At 41.9% G+C, this 22,713-nt stretch overlaps 2 protein-coding genes across 7 annotated transcripts in view; one reads left to right on the top strand and one right to left on the bottom strand.

Annotated features, from left to right (window-relative positions):
* NCAPG (non-SMC condensin I complex subunit G) overlaps positions 1 to 22,713 on the bottom strand; it is a 101,059-nt gene that overhangs the window by 73,743 nt on the left and 4,603 nt on the right. Inside the window, exon 1 of one of the 2 annotated variants that reach the window (XM_019962501.2) lies at positions 3,191 to 3,376. The exons of the other annotated variant lie outside the window; for it this stretch is intronic. The gene's annotated coding sequence lies outside the window, so the exon portion shown is untranslated. Of the gene's footprint in view, positions 1 to 3,190; positions 3,377 to 22,713 lie in introns of those variants that run through there. 2 annotated transcript variants of the gene reach the window in all.
* Positions 3,489 to 22,713, top strand: part of FAM184B (family with sequence similarity 184 member B) — a 125,414-nt gene continuing 106,189 nt past the window's right edge. For 2 of the 5 annotated variants that reach the window (XM_070791211.1, XM_070791209.1), the window contains exon 1: positions 3,490 to 4,227. In XM_070791211.1, coding sequence (XP_070647312.1) covers positions 4,081 to 4,227 — 147 coding nt within the window. In that variant the 5' untranslated portion in view covers positions 3,490 to 4,080. Of the gene's footprint in view, positions 4,228 to 22,238; positions 22,318 to 22,713 lie in introns of those variants that run through there. The other 3 variants (XM_070791213.1, XM_019962492.2, XM_070791210.1) reach the window with 3 other exon arrangements.

Below are 22,713 nucleotides of genomic sequence, written 5' to 3'. Positions count from 1 at the left end.
CCAGAGATACATATACTATGTTTCTGGTCATGCAGAGCATTACAGAGACACAGAAGTTATCTAAGTTTTGGTTTGCTTATGTGGTACCCTGCAAAGTAGCAATTCCATCTTGGTCTAGAAAGTTACTTCAACATGTGGAAGAAAGCCAGGCAAAAGCAAGTGCACAAAAATTTTAATTCAAAAAATAATAATGTTAAATTCCAACAACCAATCAATTTGTAGAAATGTTTCACCAACCCTAATTTTGATTTTATTTTACTAGTAAAATACAAGTAATCAAACAAATGGTGAGGGGAGACACACTTCACCTTTTAAATCAGAAGATATTTCAAGATCACTAGCAACACTGTTGGTACGAGTATGGGAAACACACATTGTTGTACACTATTAATGAGTGTAATTTGGAATAACTATTCTGAAGAACAGTATAAGAAAATATATCAAGACTTAAAATTTGCTTACTCTTTAAAGTCAGGTTTTCCCAGGAATTACTCCTATGGAATTACTTGCACATCTGTGCAAAGATCCATGTATAATGTCGTTTAGAAAGTTTTCCTGATGCAATGGTAACCTCCAAATTACCATTTTGGCACTCTATTCAGACACTAAATTACCATTCAGGTACTCTATCCTACATGTCATGGACAGGAAATCCTTACAACTCAAATTAAGATGCTCAAATCCCATAATTTATTGAACCACTTTTAAACAGAAGTCAATTAGTGAAGATTAAGACATTTAGAATACAGTGCCAGGGAGGTAGGAGGACCACACCACCTGAATCCTGGGTTATGCAGTCTTGTCCTGTCTGCTGAAGCAATCTTGACTTCTGAACATGCAGTTATAAGAACCGAAGTTGAAGTTGAAAGAGGGGCTCAGCAGGATGGGGGATTCCTAGAGTCAATACGTGCTTGCTCTGTTAGAAATGTGCAGAAGCAAGTATGCCTGGTTAACGGCTTGCTAAGAGCTATGTTCTTTATCTGTGTTTCTAGGGAGGAATATTCACTGGGGTCTGACTCTTTGCGACCCCATGGACTGGGGCCTGCCATGCTCCTCTGTCCACGAGATTTTCCAGGCAAGAATACTGGAGTGGATTGCCATTTCCTTCTCCAGGGGATCTTCCCAACCCAGGGATCAAACCCGGGTTTCCTGCATTGCAGACAGAGTCTTTACTGTCTGAGCCACCAGGGAAGCCCAGATCCATTTACTAGCTGTATACAATTGGGTACTTAGCCTCCCTTAGCTTCAATTTTCTAGACTGTAGAATGCAAATAATAAGTGCCTTAGTAGGGGTGAAAACATGTGCAAAGAGCAGAGTGCAATGCCAAGATCACATTAGTGGACTAATAAATGCCTTGTATTAGACAAAGCACTTAATCCTCTTCTGCCCTCTATGTGATTCCTGATAGTGTGAAAAGACCTACTAGTCACGGTGCTAGAAAACCTCCACAAACTGCAAAGGACTCTTTCCAAGACAGACGAGCTCATGGTACCTTAATTGCAATCCAACAAAGCCTGATAAGGGAATCTGCTTTCCCCACTGTCTCCCACTATAAAGTTGAAAGTATAATATACCCCAGACTTAATAAGATCATTATTAAATAACTAAAACTTGGAATTAGAAAGGAGTATTACTAAACTGTAGTCTGTATAAGATCATTGTGAGCAGTGTTTCTCAATCCTCTTCACACCCAGTATCATCTTTTCTGTAACATTCATGTTATTATCTTGAAAGTCATAGACAATTTTTCAAGTTAGTAAACACATTTTAAATATTATCAGTATAGTAAAAGGAAAGCAAAATAATTAAATAATATGTATTTCAATATAGAAATGCTCTGGCTTGATGAACTTTATGACATAATGTAGTACTCAGATGCTTGCACATATTGGCTAATTCATCATGAATGTGGCAGTTACATTACAAGTGTGTTGTGTGTGCATGCTCATTTGCACAGTTGTGTCTGACTCTTTGTGATGCCATGGACTGTAGCCCACCAGGCTTCTCTGTCTATAGCATTCTCCAGGTAAGAATACTGGAGTGGGTTGCCATTTCCTATTTCAGGGGATCATCCCGACCCAGGGATTGAACCTGTGTCTCTTGCATGTCCTGCATTGGCAGGTGGATTTTTTACCACTGAGCCACCTGGGAAACCCTACCAGTGTGTTGTATCAACAACCAACTACCATGAGCCACAAAACCATTGATGATGTAATTTTCCACAGAAGTAAATAACTTTTGATAAAGTTCTGATCAAAATGGGTATTTTTCCTCTAGTTTACAAAGTGGTTGAATTCCTGTAAATTTTAGTATGTATTAAAACCCTGCAGAAAATACTCTAAATATGGAATTAGGTAGGAAGCTCACTTAAAATGTGGATTCTGAAGCCTCATCTTCAGAGATACTGACTCTGTAATCTAAGAGTCTACATCAGCCTCCAGGTAGAGATTCTGATTCAGGCATTCTGTTTTCTAACTGAATTGGGGAAGGGGTGGTTGTCCTGCAGAGGGAACCTAGATGGTAAACTAGGAACCAAAACCCAGGTTGGCCATGCCTACTGTAAAGTAATAGGGTGAGAGTAAGGAACTTAGAATTAAGTTGTGTCTTAGAAATAACAAAGTGGTTGAATTCCTGTAAATTTCAGCATGTATTAAAACCCTGCAGAAAATACTCTCAATATGGAATTAGGTAGGAAGGTCACTTAAAATGTGGGCTCTGGACCCTCATCTCCAGAGATTTTTGACTCTGGTATTTAAGATAGGACTAAGAGTCTACATTAGCTTCCTGGTAGAGATTCTGATTTTCAGGCATTCTGTTTTCTATTTGAACTGGGGAGGGGGTGGTCTAAATAGCCTTTTTGATCAGAACTTTATCAAAAGTTGTTTACCTCTGTGGAAAATTACATCGTCAGTGGCTTTGTGGCTTATGATATTCGGTTGCTGATACAACACACTTGTATGGTAAGCGAAAGACGACAGGATTCTGGTTCCGGGAGGAGGGTGGCCACGTGTGTGGATGAATCATTTCACTTTCCCTAGGAACTGTTTATTTAGACTTTCAGCTCCATCTGTTACCCAATTACTACTCCATTCCTCTTTGCTTCCTTTCCCACACCTGCTATCATCCTGTCTACCCCTGTCTTTGACTTTTCCTCTACCCCCCTACACCACAGAGTCCCTTGCTACATACCCAGATTTCTTGTCCAGATTTCCGTCACCAGCTTCTCCGCAGCCCCTTGGCTTCTTCCCTTTGGTAAATCTCCGGCAATTCTCCCGCAACACCCTCGCTCCTCCTTAAAATGGGAGAAGGGAGGCTCCCACCCTCAGCCTAGACAGGGGCCCAAATCGTTTACCCGGGTCCCCGCCATCTCCTCGCGTCGCCGCAATTTGCTTTCCCCACCCCGCCCCTTTCGGCATCCTGCCCCCGCCCACCCCCCACCTCCCAACCTCCGCCCTCAGCGCCGAGATCCGAGGCTCCGGAGTAGCTGGCTGAGGGCACCCGTCAATGTGCCCCGTCCCTCGCCACCCGTTCGCCCACAGCACTTCGCCAGGGTCCCGCTCCCCAGATCAAACGCCCCCAGGTGCCCGAGGCTGAAGCCGGCTCTTCTTGTTTGGCCTGGGATGCCTACCACGGGCGGGGGCTGTTGCCACTGAGTCCGGAGCCTGGCTGCACCCACGTGTCCCAGAGCGCGGCGCCCGGCCAACGAAAACCTCTTAGAGGCCAGCAACTCCTCATCTCGAAAGCTTATTGCAGGCTAGACCCGCACCGGCCCGGGAGCGGCTAGCGAATCACGAGCAGCACGTGCGGGTCCTCGGCGCCTCTCCTCAGGGTGCGGGTGCCCGGAGAGCCAGCGAGCGAGCGAGAGCGCGGGGGCAGACAGGGTGGACCCGCGAACAGCGGGGAGGAGGACACCCAGGGGGAGCAAGAGCCAGGTGGCGGTGCAGGCGGCAGGACTGCAGTGCCACCTCTCCGGAGAAAACCCACAAGCTCACACGCCCGCGCGCACAAGCACGTGCACATCGTGGGCTGCGAGAACCCGAGCCAGCAAAAGCCTTTTGAGTGCCGGTCGCGTTTCAGCGATGGCTTCTGCCCTGAACAGCAAAATTCACGCTCCCGGCAATTGCCCGGGCTCCAAAGCCGATGCCCGCGGTGGCGCCGGCTGGAGAATGGACTGTGATCCTGAGATGCACGTGAAAATGTGCAAGAAGATCGCCCAGCTCACCAAGGTAAGATGAGGCGCTGCGAGCTGGCGAGATACGCGCCCGGGGCGCCGGGGGCAGGGAAGGGAGTGCGGACGCACCCAAGGGAGGCCCATGCAAAATCCCAGCTGAAACTTTGTCTCGGAGGCCATGCGGAAGGGAAGCGGCCTTAAATCTTGGTGACCTTCTGGAGGCACCGTCCTAGAGCAGTTGAGAGGAAGGATCCTTGCCAAAAAACTCCTACAGCTTGCACGCCGAGCAGGTGGTCAGTGTTCCCAGGGTGGGATTGTGAATCGAGTTGAATCAGTGCTGGGGTGTGTATGTGTGTTTCTTTGCAGGCTCTGCTCAAACGATCGTGCCTGAAATGTTGTGATTTCATTCATCACGGTACTTTACCGGCGGGGAGGAGGTCATGTGGGCTATTTAAATATTTGATTCATTTATTCCTTCATTCAGCAAATATTCGACTCATTTGTTGAGTGCCAGCAGCTTGCGTGGCACCGCGCTAAACCTGGAAGGCTGCCCAGGGGACTTACTATCAAACTGGCTGCAGACGTGTGCAGAGCGTAAATGAGGAAATGAACGATTCACCATTTAATTACGGGATTACAAAAGACCTTGGGAGGTCAGCCAGCCCATTCTCCTACCTCATCCCAGGGCCCTGATTGAACCTCTAGGGACCCTGCTGCCTTCCTTATGAAGACCAGCAAAAGATGTCACCCTGTCCTTTGTTAGCCCCCTGCAGCTTCGAAATTAGGAGTTGCTTGTGACAGGCACCCCTCCTGTGCCTGGCATGTAGATGGAAAACATCCCTCTGTTTTTTATACAAGGTCCTCCAGTGCCTGAGTTGAGCTATTTGCCTTGAAGTTTCCTTTTGATCTCGTAATTATTCCTGATAACATGCTTGCTAGTAAAACATTGGGTCCAGATTCTGTGTATGGGACATGCTCTCTTCCCCAACTGTCTCCCTCCCGCTTCCAACACCCACTTTTTTTATGGCATCACAGGCATTTCCTCCCTATCTCGCCAGAAGGAAGAGAGCACGGAGGTCTGAAATTGGGCACTAGCTGCCTTCTCTGGCCCTTCCCTTAACTTCTCCACATTTTTTGCAAATGAGCCTGTATCCAAACAGTGATCTCTTGAGTCAAGGGTGGAAAAGGGGAAATGGTGATACTCCTTGGAGGCCTTGTCACATGCTGCTTGGCACCACTGATCTAATTTGCAGTCATCCAAATAGTAACATCGACCCAAAAAGTATTGATTTGAGGTGTTAGGCACAGAATAAAGCATCTTATCTGTCTTCAAAGAAACTAAAATATTTTTAGAGAAACAATTTTGGAGGAAAAACGAAAAGACACTACTCTGTAATCAGTTGATAAATTGGATATTTCAAGTTGTGAGTGCTCTAGAGGTAGAAACAAAGGTTAAGTCATTATAGGCAAGAACAGTTAGGAAAGGTTTTATGGAAGAGATGAACCTTGAACTCAGTTTGAATTTATGGAGTGCCTACTGAGTTGGACCATTAAGAAGGCTGAGCACTGAAAAATTGATGCTTTTGAATTGTGGTGCTGGAGCAGATTCTTCAGAGTCCCTTGGACGGCAAGGAAATCAAACCAGTCAATTCTAAAGGAAATCAACCCTGAATATTCATTGCAAGGACTGATGCTGAAGCTCAAATACTCTGGCCACCTGATGCAAAGGGCCAACTCACTGGAAAAGACCCTAATGCTGGTAAAGATTGAGGGCAAAAGGAGAAAGGGGCAGCAGAGGATGAGATAGATAGCATCACTGACTCAATGAACATGAATTTGAGCAAAGTCCAGGAGATAGTGGAGGACAGAGGAGTCTGATGTGCTGTAGAGTCTGATGTGTCCAAAGAGTTGGACACAACTTAGTGACTGAGAAACAACAGCTATGTGCCAGGCACTGTGTCAATATTAATGGCATACAACTGAAAAAGATAGGGCCCCTGCCCTTGTGGTGTGACAAATGTATAAAAAGATCATTTGAATATAACGTGGTAATGGTAGTCACTCCACCCATTAATATTTTGGCATGATTATTTTTTGCTAAGCACTGTGAAGAAAGCATCCATGATCCTATAGCATAGTAGGCAGTGTTTCTCAAAGTATATTCTGCTTTGAATATAGAAATTCAAAGTTGAAATCACAGTTGATTTTTATTATGTCATGCTTGCTTTATCATTTTCCATGCTAGTTGTTTAAATTAGACCCTTTCAATATGGATATTGATATGCTACCTTTCTTCTGGTTGTTTGTACATCGTATTTTCCATCTCTTTATATTTAATCTTTCTATAAATTTTATTTTGTTGTATTGCTTATAGGTGAATTTAATCCATGTGCATTTACTGTGATTACTAATATATTGGGGCTTATTTTTCCATCATATTTTGTGCTTTTCATTTACCATCCTTTTTCTCCATCTCTGCTTTCTATGGGATTAGTTAGATGATTTATATTCCCTCATTTTCCACTGTTGGTTTGAGGGCTTTAGGCATTATTCCTATACTTATCAACATTATGTTTAGTTTTCCACATACATATTTAACTATAGTTTTTCTAATATGACCAACCTAGATAGCATGTTAAAAAGCAGAGACATTACTTTGCCAACAAAGGTGCATCTCGTCAAGGTTATGGTTTTTCCAGTAGTCATATATGGATGTGAGAGATGGACTATAAAGAAAACTGAGCACTGAAGAATTGATGCTTTTGAACTGAACTGTGGTGTTGGAGAAGACTCTTGAGAGTCCCTCGGGCTGCAAGGAGATCCAACCAGTCCATCATAAAGGAGATCAGTGCTAAGTGTTCTTTGGATGGACTGATGTTGAAGCTGAAATTCCAATACCTTGGCCACCTGATGCAAGGATCTGACTCATTTGAAAAGACCCTGATGCTGGGAAAGATTGAGGGTAGGAGAAGGGGACAACAGAGGATGAGATGGTTGGATGGCATCACCGACTCAATGGACATGAGTTTGGGTAAACTCCAGGAGTTGGTGATGGACAGGGAGGCCTGGGGTGCTGCAGTCCATGGGGTCGCAAGGAGTCGGACATGACTGAGTGACTGAGCTGAACTGAATAAAGTTATCATGTAATTCTTTCTTCCTAAAAGAGAGCTTTGCATACTTTGCCCATTTAATAGCCCTTCCCTTTCCTGTCTTGTCATTGTTGTCTAGATTTTTTACCTTTTACATTTTTAATTCATTTTTATAGTTAGTTAAATTTACTGATATTTTGCTGATTCTTTTAACCCCTCCCCCTTTTTTTTCTTGAATCCATGGCCTTCTTTTTTGGTTCAGTTTTCTTCTGTCTGAAGTTCATCTGTTAATAGTTGTTTCTGAAGGAGTCCTAGTGGGCGAAGAAATCTTTTGTGCATTTGAAAATGTCTTCATTTTGTCCTCCCAATTGTTTATTTTCCCATAAAAATCTTCTGAACACTTATTTTTCCAAGGCACAGTGTTGGTAGTGTTCTCTTACCATAGGTACTAATTGCTGGTGATAAAAATCCTCAGTTCAGTTCAGTCGCTCAGTCGTGTCCGACTCTTTGTGACCCCATGAATTGCAGCACGCCAGGCCTCCCTGTCCATCACCAACTCCCGGAGTTCACTCAGACTCACGTCCATCAAGTCAGTGATGCCATCCAGCCATCTCATCCTCTGTCGTCCCCTTCTCCTCCTGCCCCCAATCCCTCCCAGCATCAGAGTCTTTTCCAATGAGTCAACTCTTCGCATGAGATAGCCAAAGTACTGGAGTTTCAGCTTTAGCATCATTCCTTCCAAAGAAATCCCAGGGCTGATCTCCTTCAGAATGGACTGGTTGGATCTCCTTGCAGTCCAAGGGACTCTCAAGAGTCTTCTCCAACACCACAGTTCAAAAGCATCAATTCTTTGGCACTCAGCTTTCTTCACAGTCCAACTCTCACATCCATACATGACCACAGGAAAAACCATAGCCTTGACTAGATGAACCTTTGTTGGCAAAGTAATGTCTCTGCTTTTCAATATACTATCTAGGTTGGTCATAACTTGCCTTCCAAGGAGTAAGTGTCTTTTAATTTCATGGCTGCAGTCACCATCTGCAGTGATTTTGGAGCCCAAAAAGATAAAGTGTGACACTGTTTCCACTGTTTCCCCATCTATTTCCCATGAAGTGATGGGACCAGATTCCATGATCTTTGTTTTCTGAATGTTGAGCTTTAAGCCAACTTTTTCACTCTCCTCTTTCACTTTCATCAAGAGGCTTTTTAGTTCCTCTTCACTTTCTGCCATAAGGGTGGCGTCATCTGCATATCTGAGGTTATTGATATTTCTCCTGGCAATCTTGATTCCAGCTTGTGCTTCTTCCAGTCCAGCGTTTCTCATGATGTACTCTGCATATAAGTTAAATAAGCAGGGTGACAATATATAGCCTTGACGTACTCCTTTTCCTATTTGGAACCAGTCTGTTGTTCCATGTCCAGTTCTAACTGTTGCTTCCTGACCTGCATATAGGTTTCTCAAGAGGCAGGTCAGGTGGTCTGGTATTCTCACTGCCCATCAAATTTTCATTTATTTGTAGCTAATCTGCCTTTTCTCTTGATGGCATTTGCATGTGTTTATTTTGCTGTTTAGCTGTTTCATTATAACTCTCTAATTGGTATTGAGTGTACTTTCTATTGAAGACTCATATGCTCTCTTTAATTCTGGAAAATTATCAATGATTTTCTGTTCAAATATTGTTTTTCTGCCATTACCTCCTTTCACTTTTCTGGAACTGCTATTAGGTGAATTAAGGAAGCCTCTCCATATTCTGAAATGTTATTAAAATTTTTTTTGTCTCTGAATCCTGGTGAATTCCTTAATCATGTTTTCTTGTTTGCCAATCCACTAAACAGTTTGTCCAATCCAGAGTTTTTCCCATCTATTAAGTTGTATAATTATATTTTCATTTCTAAGATTCCTGTTCTTGCTTCCTTTCTGTCTGATTTTGGTAACTGCTTAATTTGTATAGCTTTATTGAAGTATAATTTACATATCATAAAATTCATCTAAGCATACAATTCAATATATTTTAGTAAACTTACAGAGTTGTTGCACCATAACTGTAATCTAGTTTTAGAACATTTCTATCATTGTCGTTTGTATCCATCTGTAGTCAATCCCTGTTCCCACCCCCACGCCAAGCAACCATTAATCTCCTTTCTGTCTCTATAAATTTGTCTTTGTCAGACTTTTCATGTCAGTGAAACAATGCAACATGTATTTCCATCTGGTTTTTTCACTTAGATGCTAAATCTTAGCATCGTGTTTTGAGGTTCATCAATTGGTGTAGCATCATATGTCATTTATTCATTCCCTTTTATTACGCACTAGTATCCCATTGTATGGATACTAATGATCATATTCACCAATTAATAGGCATTTGGATTGTTTCCACTCTGGGTCTACTATGAATAATGCTGCTACAAACATTACATTCCTACACACACATCTTCATTACTTTATTTTATAAATAAGATAGAGAAAATAGTAAGAGAACAAGTAATAGAACAAACGGGAGAGATGGTTAAGAATAAGAGAATCTGAGTAAAGGGTAGGTGCGACGTTCTTTGAACTGTTCTTTTTCTGGCAGTTTTTCCCTAAGTTTGAAATTCTTTCTAAATAAAAGTTTAAAACAAACAAAAAGCATACAGGATCCCAGATCCCATCTTAGAAAGTAAGGAGAGGTGACAGGCATTGCTGTTTTCTAAAGCCCGTCAAGACCTGTAACATTCACACAGGGTTGAGAATCACTGGTTCAGAATAGCCAAAGATTTAAATAGTAGAGCAGACACAGAGGAGTTAATTGGGAGAGCAGGAGGTTTCACGTCCATTTCCTATTATAGCCTGTGGGATACTTTGGTCTTGAAAGCATCAGGCAGGTTTGCCTAGCCCTGTCCATTCAGCCAGTCTCTGCTTTTCACCCGCTCAAAAATCTGCAGCTGATTTTTCCTTTTGTAACTTTCTCCACATCCTCTTATCCAGAAGTGTTGGCATCCCTCATACCCAGAGATTTTCCAATTCCCACTCTCAAGGTGGGATGGAGTGTCTTGCCCCCAAAACAAGTTTAACAAATATCCTTTTGTATTAGAACACAAAAATGAGTGGGGAAGCACATGCTCCCTCTCCATCAATCATCCCTCAAACTGAAGGCTGAATCTTAGGAACCCAGCCCATAAACATGACTCCATACACCCACGAGACCACCTCTCATTGGGAGTTATGAGAAGAAAAGTATCCAGGAGGCAATAAGCAGTCCTCTTAGTGCCAGAAGCTGCCAAGCTAAAAGTATAAGGAGTAAAATAACCCCAAGAGAACCTGTCAGTCATCCTTCCAAAATGATGTCTTCCCAGGTCTCAGAAGACCCTATAGGGGCTACGGTGAAATCAAGTGGCTGCAACTTCTGGACATTAGCGATGCCTTATGATTCCCTAGTGTTTGCATTCTTTGTAAAGCCCTTGACATGCTTACTCATCCTCCGGGAGCACAGCATTTCTGCATGGCAAGGAGATGAGCATGGTCAGTCTCCGTCTATCTACAAGAATAGGTACAGTTCTGGGAGGGGGAGGAACTACCCTGGCTCAGCTTGTGAATAGATGGGTAAATATCGGGAATCTAGCTTTCCCATGGATATAAGCCACATTCTCTAATATTACTCTTCCCAGGTGGCTCAGTGGTAAGGAATCCACTTGCCAATGCAAGAGATGCAGGAGACACACATTTGATCCCTGGGTCAGGCAAATCCCCTGGAGGAGGAAATGGCAACCCACTCCAGTATTCTTGCCTGGGAAATCCCCTGGACAAAAGAGCCTGGCAAGCTACTGTCCCTGGGGTCACAAAGAGTCAGACATGAGTGAGCATACACACAGTATATTTTGATCTCAAAACAGCCTTATGCCTTGGTCTTATATTTTAGTTAGTTCACTGGGGAAGAATGATTTTGTTTATTGGGTTTTCCTAAAGACCTACCACATAGATCTTAGGATGAGTTCAGTTTTGAGGACTGTGGTGAAGTGTTATAGTAAGAATGAATTCTGTCATTCAAGAAAGCATCCTAACTTGAGAGCGGGGCCCTTTGAGTGGCAGTGTAGTTCTTATCCGTAGATCCTTCCTTCCTGCTGTGGGAAGGTCTGGAGGTCGGAGTCAGCACTCCCAGCACAGTAGCATGACCAAACCAAGGGAACTGTGTCTCCCCACATCCCAGAACCTTACTGAAGTCTGTGGAGACACATGAGCAGAGACAGTCATATTGGATGTTGGGGGAAAATAGTGGATTGTTTAGGGATGGGATAGGGAGATACTGTTATGGACAACAGTCCCTGAGTAAAAAGTCAGAAATATTAAGGAAAAAGGATTATAATTTCTACTCCAGATTATCTTTTAAATGAATTTAAGTTGGATTTATTTCTAGAGGGGTGCTTCTTACTCTTATTTATATAATAAATATAAATAAAAATTAAATGTGAATAAAAATGACGACACCTGGAGAGCTAACAATTAGGGGTTTACTCTTAGAATGATCACCTTTTGTAGCTGTTACCAGCTAAAATGCTCTCTCTTCAGAGATACCTTTTCTGACTTTCGCACCCAAAGGGGCCAACCTATCTGTAAATGAGAAAAGTAGTCCTTTCTTCCTTGGTGATTTGTTGTGAGGGTTCACTAACTTAAGGAATGTAAGGAGAGCATCTCACCCCGGGGGCAGAACTATCATAAGCCTGATAGATGTTGGTTTCTTCCCTCCCTGAGCTAGAAGAATTGCAGAGGGACAGGACCACTGCTCAGTTGTCAAAACCAGCAACTAGGAACAAAGCCAGCCCTTTCCTGGACTGAGAGGCCAGGGCAGTGGCCCCAGCAGTAAGAGTGATGCCTGCTGCCACACGAGTCCTCGGCAACAGGTTGCCACTTGAGCCCTGGGTTTTTGTGGCTTGAAGCTGTGGAAATTTTGTTGCACTGCTGACTCCCTTAGCTTCTCTCCAAATACCCTCCTGCCTGCAGGAGCTTGTGTAGGGACAGATATTTAAACAGTTCCATACCAGTTTGATTTAGGATTTTAGATTTGAAAACTGCAGATCTGTATTAACAAGTCCTCTCTGTTGGAATCTTTTAATTTAATGAAGTGATTCGTGGTGTACAGACAGCTATCTCACAGAAATCTTTTTGCCAGAAAATAGGATGAAGGACACTTTAAATTGGATGTCTTTGAACCCTACTAAGATGCCTCCACTTTTGCATAACATTCGGATCTCTGCACTTCCCACCCAAAACCTTGCTCCAATTCTTTCTCCACACAGCAGCAAGAGTGAGATGCTAAAACTGAATAACACCCTCCTACATTGCTGTAGAACGTTGCAACCGCTTTGGAAAACAATCAGGCAGTTCCTCAAATAATTAAGAGATTTATCATAATGAACCAGCAATTCTACATCTATGTATATACCCAAGAGAAACTAACTTATACATAACATTCAAAGCAACATTATTTGTAGTAGCCAAAAATGGAAATAAACTAAATGTCTATCAACTGGAAAATAGTATGAATAAAATATGGTACAAAGTACAGTCAGGGGCAGTGACTGAGGGCTGCAAGGTTTCATTTTGGTGCAATGAGAATATTCTTAGGTTGACTGTGGTGATAGTACACAATTCTGCACATGTGCTAAAAGCCATTGAATTATACAGTTTAAATGGGTGGATTGTATGGTCTCAATAATTATATCTCAATTAAGCTGTGAACATTAAAACCAACAAAAACAAACTGAATTTTCTCCCTTTTGAATCCAGTTCTGAAGCAAGTCCTGATGACTTTACCTCATAAATATAAAAGATCATCTGCATTTTTTCCTCCACCCTAGTCTGAGTCACCTTCACCTCCTTCCCTCAACCCTTCTGGGGCTCCTCATGGTATACCCTCGCCCCCCTCACAGCAGCAATAATCATACAGTATAAACCAGAGCATGACATTCTTCCATTGAGAACCCACAAATGGCTTCTCATTTCACTTGGAATAAAGTTTGTTCACCTAAGTAAATTCTTCAGTATGGTCACCTGAGGTGTCTGCTGTCCACTTCTCGGCGTCATCTCCTCCATCACACTGGCCTTCTTTCAAAGCCTTCAGACGCTAGTGCCACTTGGAGCCTTTGTCCTTGTGGCTTCTTCGGCCTGCTCCTGGCTAGGCTCATATGTCTCTTAAGGGAGGGCCTCCCTGCTCACCTATACCATGAAATTCCCTCAGCTCCATCTGCTGTTTCCATTTTTTCCGTCCATCTGTTCACCTGTTTATTGCCTTCTCTTCCCTGCCAAGGAAGTCATCCCTTGAAGGCAGGAATTTCTGTCCGTCCTGTTCTCTCCTCTCTACCTCAGTGCCTGGAACAGCACCTGGTTAGTGATTGTTGCTCATCAAGTGTTTGTTGGTGGGCTAAATGAACAAAACTCTTCCTGGACCTTCCACAGCTCTTAGGGAAAAATATCACATTTCAACCATAGCCTGCAAACAGCCATCTCATGGGACAGTGGGGAGGTTTCTTTTTCAAGGACAGAACTCAGGAGTTACTAGCATCTAGTTTCAAGTTTCATAAAGGCAATAAACTGGCATATCTGATAAATAAATAGACTTTCCCCATCCCCTCCCAGGTCAACTTCTGACTTAGTCACTCCTAGCCCCTCACCCGGAGAAGGCAATGGCACCCCACTCCAGTACTCTTGTCTGGAAAATCCCATGGACAGAGGGGCCTGGTAGGCTGCAGTCCATGGGGTCGCTAGGAGTCGGACACGACTGAGCAACTTCACTTTCACTTTTCACTTTCATGCATTGGAGAAGGAAATGGCAACCCACTCCAGAGTTCTTGCCCAGAGAATCCCAGGGACAGGGAGCCTGGTGGGCTGCGGTCTATGGGGTCGCACAGAGTCAGATACGACTGAAGCGACTTAGCAGCAGCAGCAGCAGCAGCCCCTCACCATCAGAGAAGGCAATGGCAACCCACTCCAGTACTCTTGCCTGGAAACTCCCATGGACGGATAAGACTGGTAGGCTGCAGTCCATGGGGTCGCTAAGGGTCGGACATGACTGAGCGACTTCACTTTCACTTTTCACTTTCATGCATTGGAGAAGGAAATGGCAACCCACTCCAGTGTTCTTATCTGGAGAACCCCAGGGGTGGCAGAGCCTGGTGGGCTGCCGTCTATGGGGTCGCACAGAGTCGGACACGACTGGAGCGACTTAGCAGCAGCAGCAGCAGCAGCAGCAGCCCCTCACCATAGACACAGGATTAGACCAAGCTCTCCATTTGATCAGATCCATATTCCTTCAGGACACCAGAATTATGGGGCAAAATATAAAAAGAAACCTCAGTGACCAATCATACATAGAATATCCATTTGAGAAAAATAAAAATCACAGAGAAACAAGAAGAAAAAGATTTTAAAGTATCCCCAATCTATAGTAACTGCAGTGATATAATAACTAATATCATTTTGTATAGCCTACTCTATGATTTCCCATACATATATAGACATGCCACTTTTAAAAATATATCATTCATAATTATTGTGTTACCTGGGGTTTTCCCTCTTTAGAAGTAAATCTAGAACTCACCAACATAATTTTAATGGTTGTGTTAAAAATATTCCATTGTATAAATGTTGTATAATTTAACTTCTTTGATTTGAGACACTTTTACTGAGTGTTTTTAAAAGTGCCAGGTAAAATCCCTTATCTCATGGAACTTACAGGCAAAACAAGTAGAAAGAAACCCTCAAATACAATAGAAGCCCTCATATTCAATGTCATGTGAACAGCCTAGCACATACATAACATTTTTTTAAACTTAAAACAGGGGTCAGCAAACTATGTTGTAGGCCAGATCAGCCTGCTGCCCATTTTTGTATGGCTTGTGAGTCAAGGATAGTTTTTACATTTTTAAAAACTTGGAAAAAATACAAAATAAGAACAATATTTGGTGACACATGAAAAAGTATATGAAATTCAAATTTAATGTCCAAAATAAAGTTTTATTGGAACATAGTGATGCACATTCATTTAGAGATGGTCTAGGGTAGCTTTTGTGCTGAAATGGCAGATTCGAATCACTAGGACAGAGACTTGCTAAAGCCTAAAATAATTACTACCTGGTCCTTTACAGAAAAAAGTTTGAGGACCCTTAACTTAAAACACATAGATGGATATTCATTCACTAATTATTTCATGTGAGACTCAGTTTCAGTTCTTTGGGATGGCCTGCTGACTGGCATTTCACCTTACTTGTCTTATATAAACTATACCCATAGTTTACAATAGTTAGAGTGACATTTTAATTTGTCATACAAACTGGGACATTTCTGAGAATGAAAGGGCCACTAATCAGATAGGGCACTGAAATTAAAGGCATAAACAGGCACTGTCCTGGCCTGACCATAATGCATCAGTTTTTTGTTTTTTTGATTTTTTTTTTAGTCATTTTGGTATCTTTAAGGTGGAGAAGGAGAATCTAAAACACTTGTTAAACAATATGGGTTCAGAATCCTTTTAAACCTTTAAAACTTTTCACTTCTTCATCATACCTAATTGAATACCATATTTTTCCTCTAGCAACGCGCCTTTATCAATAAATGCTTTATCTTTTCAAATTATTCAGCCCAGTTTTCATCAGAACAACAACTTACTCTTTGTATTCATATATAACTGGCTTAGTGCGGTGTTAAATCACATAATTACAATAGCAAATACAACTGGCATAAACAGGTGACTGTGAGAGCAGAAGTCTGGTGGCTTTCCAGAGGAAGAATGAAGAGTGTTAAGTTATCCACCTGTTGATTGAATGGAGACTCGTTAAAACAGCCTGTTTTTATTAAAAAATTGAAATACGGTTTTGATATGCTACCAAGCAAGAAGTATGAAAACACTGAACAATCTGAGGGATCAAGAAAAGTTTCCTGAGGTACATAGGGACCATAATTCATGGATATTTTGGTTGATTCTGGTTTCTCATTGTTAAAATCATTGTGATGTGATGGATATTCTTGAGATTCTATCCCTGCATTTTTACTAGATTATTTCCTTGAGATAGATTTCCATGAGCAGAGCTCATGTTTGTTACAGGTAGATTCCCATAAAAAATATTAGGAAAATTGGAAGAAAGAGAGCTGGAGAATATTTATCAATTAGTTAAAAACAACTTAATAAACAAGATATATTGAGGTCCTAACTTGTTGACTACAACGCTTGCCATTTAAAAAGGCATTTACTACAACTGTCTTCTATAATCTGAACACTGGAACAGTTTCAAGTGAGCAACTCTCATAGTTACAGAGACAATGGCATAATTACTTTCAAACCATAGTGGCGTAATAACAGGCCCAGGCTGTCAGCTCACATTATAACTTTAATGGACCTATTTGAAGTTACTCACTATATTCTGAGCCTCCAGGGTAAGAGGATACACCTGGAAAAGGCTCCCAGGTTCCTCGAGGTATTAGAGAAACAAGCAGCTCTTTCACAGCTCACAGGCCAGTGGCACCAATAACCACACCAGCAGTTCTCCCTGGTCTGACCCTGATCGCACTGGAAGCCTTTCTCTTAGTTGTGGAACCATCAGAACATGAAGCAGAAAGACCTTCTTGTGAGTCTTTGATGTCTTCATCAGGAATAATGTTGTTCCAAGTCTTGTGAGGCAGGGTGGCAGAGAAAATTTTCCTGAAAAGCTGCTGAATCCTGACCAGCTAGCATTATAGCTTTACCCCCTTAAACTTCATGCTCTTGTTCTGTTAAAAATCCAAGTCCAAGAGATTATTCAGTCTTTTACAGCTTTGTGTAATTGTACACTTGGCAGTTGCTGTCTTCTCTTTATAAGCCATGGTAGACCCAAAATAGCCTTCCAATAGGTGTCAGATCCCTGGAACCTGTGATGCTGTAATACTTTATTTGGAAAAAGTATCTCTGCAGATTAAGTGTATTGAGATGAGATCATCTTAGATTATCGGGATGGGCCCTAAATCCAATGACAAGTGTCCCTTGAGGAGAAAGGAAGAGCAGGGTTTGAGACAGAAGAGAAGAAGATGCAGAAGAGAGGAAGGCCACATGAAGATGAAGGAAGGGTTTGGAGTTATGCAGCCATGGGCCGAGGAACACCTGAGCCACCAAAAGCTAGAAGAGACAGCAGGGAGTATGGCCTTGCAGTCACCTTGATTTTGACTTCTGACATACTGTGAAAGAAAAAGCTCTGTTTATTTATTTTTTTTTTTTTATAGATTTCAGGTGTACAGCGTTATAATTCAACATCTGTGTGCACTACCAAGTGACCACAAGTGTAGTTGCCATCTATCACCATACATTTGGTGTGTGGTAATAGACGGCATTCACCCGTCTCACCCACCCTCTCCAACCCCTTTCCCCCCTGGTAACTACTAATCCATCCTCTGTGCCTATGAGTTTGGTTTGGTTTTATTTTGTTTGTTCACTTGTTTTGTTTTAGATTCCACATGTAACTGAAATCATACAGTATTTGCCTTTCTCCACCTTATTTCATTTAGCATAATACCTTCAAGGTCCATTTGTTGTTATTGTTCAGTCACTCAGTCATGTCCAACTCTTTGCAACCCAGTGGACTACACACCTTTACCATCTCCTGGAGCTTGCTCAGACTCATGTCCATTAAGTCAGTGATGCCATCCAACCATCTTGTTCTCTGTCACCTCCTTCTCTTCCTGCCTTCAATCTTTCCCAGCATCAGGGTTTTTTCTAATGAGTCATCTCTTCGCATGAGGTGGCCAAAGTATTGGAGCTTCAGCTTCAACATCAGTCCTTCCAATGAATATTCAGGACTGATTTCCTTTAGGACTGACTGGTTTGATCTCCTTGCAGTCCAAGGGCCTCTCAAGAGTCTTCTCCATCACCACAGTTCAAAATCATCAATTCTTTGGTGCTCAGCCTTCTTTATAATCCAATTCTCACATCCATACATGACGAGTGGAAAACCCATAGCTTTGACCATATGGACCTTTGTCATCAAAGTAATGTCTCTGCTAAGGTCCATTTATGTTGTTCCAGCTGGAAGAATTTCATTCTTTCTCATTGGGAAGTAGTATTCCACTCTGTGCATCTTTGTTCATTCATTTATGGACACTTAGACTGTTTCTATATCTTGGCTGTTGTAAACAATGCTGCAGTGAACATAGGGATGCATATATCTTTTCAGATTTATGTTTTCTTACTCTTCAGATAAAAACCCAGAAGTGGAATATCTGAGTCATATGGTAGTTCTATTCTCAATTTCTTGTGGCATCTCATACTGTTTTATGCAGCAGCTACACCAGTTTACAGTTCTACCAACAGTGGTGGGTTCCCTTTCCTCCACATCCTCAACAGTATTTATTTCTTGCCTTTTTAGTCAGAGAAGGCAATGGCATCCCACTCCAGTACTCTTGCCTGGCCTTTTTAGTAATATCCATTCTAGTAGGTGTGAGATGATATCTCACTGTGATTTTTATTTGCATTTCCCTAATAATTAGTGATGTTGAACATCCTATGTACCTATTGGCCACCTGTATATCTTCTTTGGAAAAATATCTATTCAGTGCCTCTGCTCATTTTTTAAACCAGATTGTTTGCCTTTTTATTGTTGAGTTGTGTGAGATGTTACATATTTTGTATATTAATCCCTTATCAGATGTATGATTTGAAATTATCTTCTCCCATTCAGTAGGTTGCCTTTCCACTTTGATGATGGTTCCTTTGCTATACAGAGTCTTTTTAGCTTGTTGTAGTTCCATTTGCTTACTTTTGCTTTTGTTTCCCTTGCCTTTAGAGTCACATCCACAAAAATATCACTAAGATCCATGTCATTAAGGTTACCACCCATGTTTTCTTCTAGGAATTTTATGATTTCAGGCCCTACATTCATGACTTTATCTGTTTTGACTTAATATTTATGTCTGTTATAAGATAGTGTCTAATTTCAATCTTTTGCACGTGGCTGTCCAGTTTTCCCAATACCATTTATTGAAGAGACTGTCATTTCTCAACTGTGTGTCAGGACTTTGCTTAATCACTTCCAGTGATAAAGATACCACACTCCTAATGCAGGGAACACAGGTTTGATCTTTGGTCAGGAAACTAGGATCCAGCATGCTGCACAGTGCAGCCATATAAATAAATGTTTAAAAATAAATAAAACTGTGTTCCTTGCTCCTTTGTCATGAATTAATTGTCCATTTATGTGCAGGTTTATTTATGGGCTCTCAATTCTGTTCCATTGGTCTGTGGTTCCACTGATTTGTGCCAGTACCATATGTTTTGATAACTATAGCTTTGTAGTATAGTTTGAAATCAGGGAGTGTGATATCTCCAGCTGTGTTCTTGTTTTGCAAGATTGTTTTGCTCTTTGGAATCTTTTGTTTCCTACAATTTTTAGAATTATTTTTTATAGTTCCATGCAATATGCCATTGGAATTTTGACAGGGATTGTATTGACTCTATAGTTTATTTTGGATACTATGGACATTTTAACAATGTTAATTCTTCCAAAACATGAACATGCAATATTTTTCCATTTATTTATGTGTTGTTCTTCAGTATCTTTCATCAGTGTCTTACAGGTTGCAGTGTACAAATCTTTCACCTCCATGGATAAATTTATCCTTAGGTATTTTGTTCTTTTTGGTGCAATTATGAATGGGATTGTTTTCATTATTTCTCTTCTTGTTAGTTTGTTATTAGTGTACAGAAAGGCCACAGATTTCTATATATTGTTTTTGCATCCTCTGACTATACTGAATTCATTTATTAGTTCTAATGGGCTTTGGTGGAGTCTTTAGGCTTTTCTACATATAGTAGCAAGTCATCTGCAAATAATGATAGTTTTTCTCCCTTTTTGATTTGCCTAATTGCAGATGACTAGGACTTCCAATATTGTGTTGAATAAAAGTGGCAAGAGTGGGCCTCCTTGTCTTGTTCCTGATCATAGACAAAAAACTAAAAGCTTTTCACCTTTGATAAAGTTCTGTTGTTTTAAGCTATGAGTTTGTAGTAATTTGTTATAGCAGCCATGGGAGGTGAGGCCACTGGCTAACTTTCACAATATCCTCTTCATCATCAAAGGCTTCTTCCTTCTCAGACCCTTAATGAGGTTCTTGCCTCTGATAATTGTCAGAATCAACCAGGCAGCATTTTGAACAAAAAATTAGACCAATGAATTAAAACTTTTGGGTGAGGTTCAGGCAATATGCATTTTGAAAACTCCACTGGTGACTATGACTTTAACCTGACTCTGATATCACCACAGTAGGCCCTTGGCCTTTGGTCTATATAATAGGTCCATGTCCGTTGCCCAATCCTGAACTTGCTCTGTCTGGTAGCAGAAGATTGAATGAGAGATTCTTATTTCTTCTACTTCTCTAGGAGGTCTTTAGGCCAGTACTGTTCAAATGTTAGTATTAAACACAAATGGCTAGACCTACCTGCAGCACATCTTGTTCGGATGATCATGGCTGAGGCCCAAGAATTTGCATTTTTAACCAAGTTTAGGTGATGCTGCAGACTCCAGTTTGAGATGGCCTTTAGGATTCTCAGGGCTCTCTCTTTTACCTCCCCCCCATTTGAACTTCTAGCAGCTTCTAGCATAGTGCCCTGCTCTCAATATTAATAATATGAGTTGAGTTACTTTGAACTGTTAAACCCTTGATGACAAGGACCTCGCCTTATACCTTTTAAATATATCTTATCACCTCCATTAATGCCAAGACAGAGGGGGTGCCAGTAGGAGACATACTAAAGGGCGGGTGTGCCAGTAAAACTTTCATCCATAAATGATGCAAATGCATCACTGGGTGCCAGCACATCACAGGAAATGCAGAAGGATGCCAAAATGGTAGAACGCCCCCGCCCCCACCCCCACCCTTAAGGGAGGTATTGCACAATCCTCACTGGCTGTTTCCAGTTGCAGGGTGACTTGGAAGGGGTTGTGAAATTAATGAATGAACAATAAACTGCTTTGTGAAGGAGGGCACCACTGGTTGATGTCAAGGCTTTGGTTTTACAGATTTGGGGCCAGAGCTGAATTGCTCCAGACAGTAAAAGAAAGATTAATCTTCCCTCAGCAGTGCTGCTCCGTCTTTCTCCTCATGTTTCATTCAGTCTCTTAAATAGGCATTGACCAATTATAAGTTTGAAGGAGTGACAGATGTTAACCTGCTAGGTTATCCACGTGTCTTGGTCTAGCTTTGCGGTCTGCTGATGATTTTGTTATGATTAGAATTACAGAAGCATTTGTGGGTAGAGTAAGGATTTATGCAGATAGGATATGGGGGGTGGGTAGCATGAGGAGTGATAGTTTTATATTTTGAAGACAAAGTTTATTTAAATCATAGTTTTGGGTAAATCAAACCAGTTTCAAGGACATGAAAAAGAACCTGTTACTAGTTTTTGTCCATTTTCTTTCCAGGGTGGTCTGCCCTTGAAGCATACCCGCCCCCAAACATCTGCTTTTCCCTGCACTTGCAGGCTCATTAATGGGAACTTCCCAGAGAAAGATCCAGAAATAGCAAATTCCACTAAAAGGCTTATCATTAAGTACAATACAGCTCTTTATGTGGGGGAAGGATGGCTTCTGAATACGAGTCCATTAGGGCTGTGGGCTGGAAAAAATGGGTCAGTTTTCTTTTAAGGGAGAAATTAATACAGCAAGCAAGAGCCAGCAATACTGTGACATTCATCCTGCACAGCTTTTCCTCTTCACGCTGCCAAGTGCGTCTGTCCAGACTTGCTATTCCTGTCCTCAGGCCCCTAGGGCAGGGCCTATTTGTCCTGAAGAAGCCTATCAAATTATCTGGCAACAGCCTAAATAAACATGAACAAGGAGATTAGAACTGAGTAGAGGGTGTGTGTGTGTGTATGTGTGCGCGCATCCATGCACGCATCCTGAATGAACCAGAAAAGCAAAAGTTAATCAGTAACTCTTTCACTGACCTTTTTCCCCTTTGTTGGGTCCAAATGTCAATTCCACAGGAGGTAGCTTCTAGCCAAGTCCATGTGGTGCTGTCCCCAGAGAAGAGCTGATAAAAGAAGCTTGCTTCAGAAAGTGTAAGGGTGAGTGCTTGAAAGGACCGTCCAGTGTCCAGTCTCCTCCTGGCAAACTGATACACAGGGCTGGGTGGGCTCTTGGTAGCTGAGGTTGACTAGCACTGAGCCAGTGGGAGTTGGGAAATAAGTATCCTATTGAGAGTATCTGGGGACATAAAATCCAGAAAGCTTAGAAAACATTGGTGTGAATCAGGCACATGACTGCAGTGGGAGAGCTGGTCAGCTGTGTGGGCCAGGGCAATGAGGGGTTCCAGAAAGTGAATGATTCAGAATTCAAGAGAGCTGTCAGAAAGAATTGGATGTTCTGCCCAAATTCAGCAGGATTCCCAACTAGTTGGTGATAGACATGAAGACTCAATTCTCCAGAAGGAAGAAATTGGCAAAGGGCTAGATTCTTGGCAA

This window comes from Bos indicus, chromosome 6 (assembly GCF_029378745.1).
Source record: "Bos indicus isolate NIAB-ARS_2022 breed Sahiwal x Tharparkar chromosome 6, NIAB-ARS_B.indTharparkar_mat_pri_1.0, whole genome shotgun sequence".
Classification (NCBI taxonomy): Eukaryota; Metazoa; Chordata; class Mammalia; order Artiodactyla; family Bovidae; genus Bos; species Bos indicus.
The sequence above is the reverse complement of the archived record's forward strand: the minus strand, read 5'-3'. Positions and strand labels throughout refer to the sequence as shown.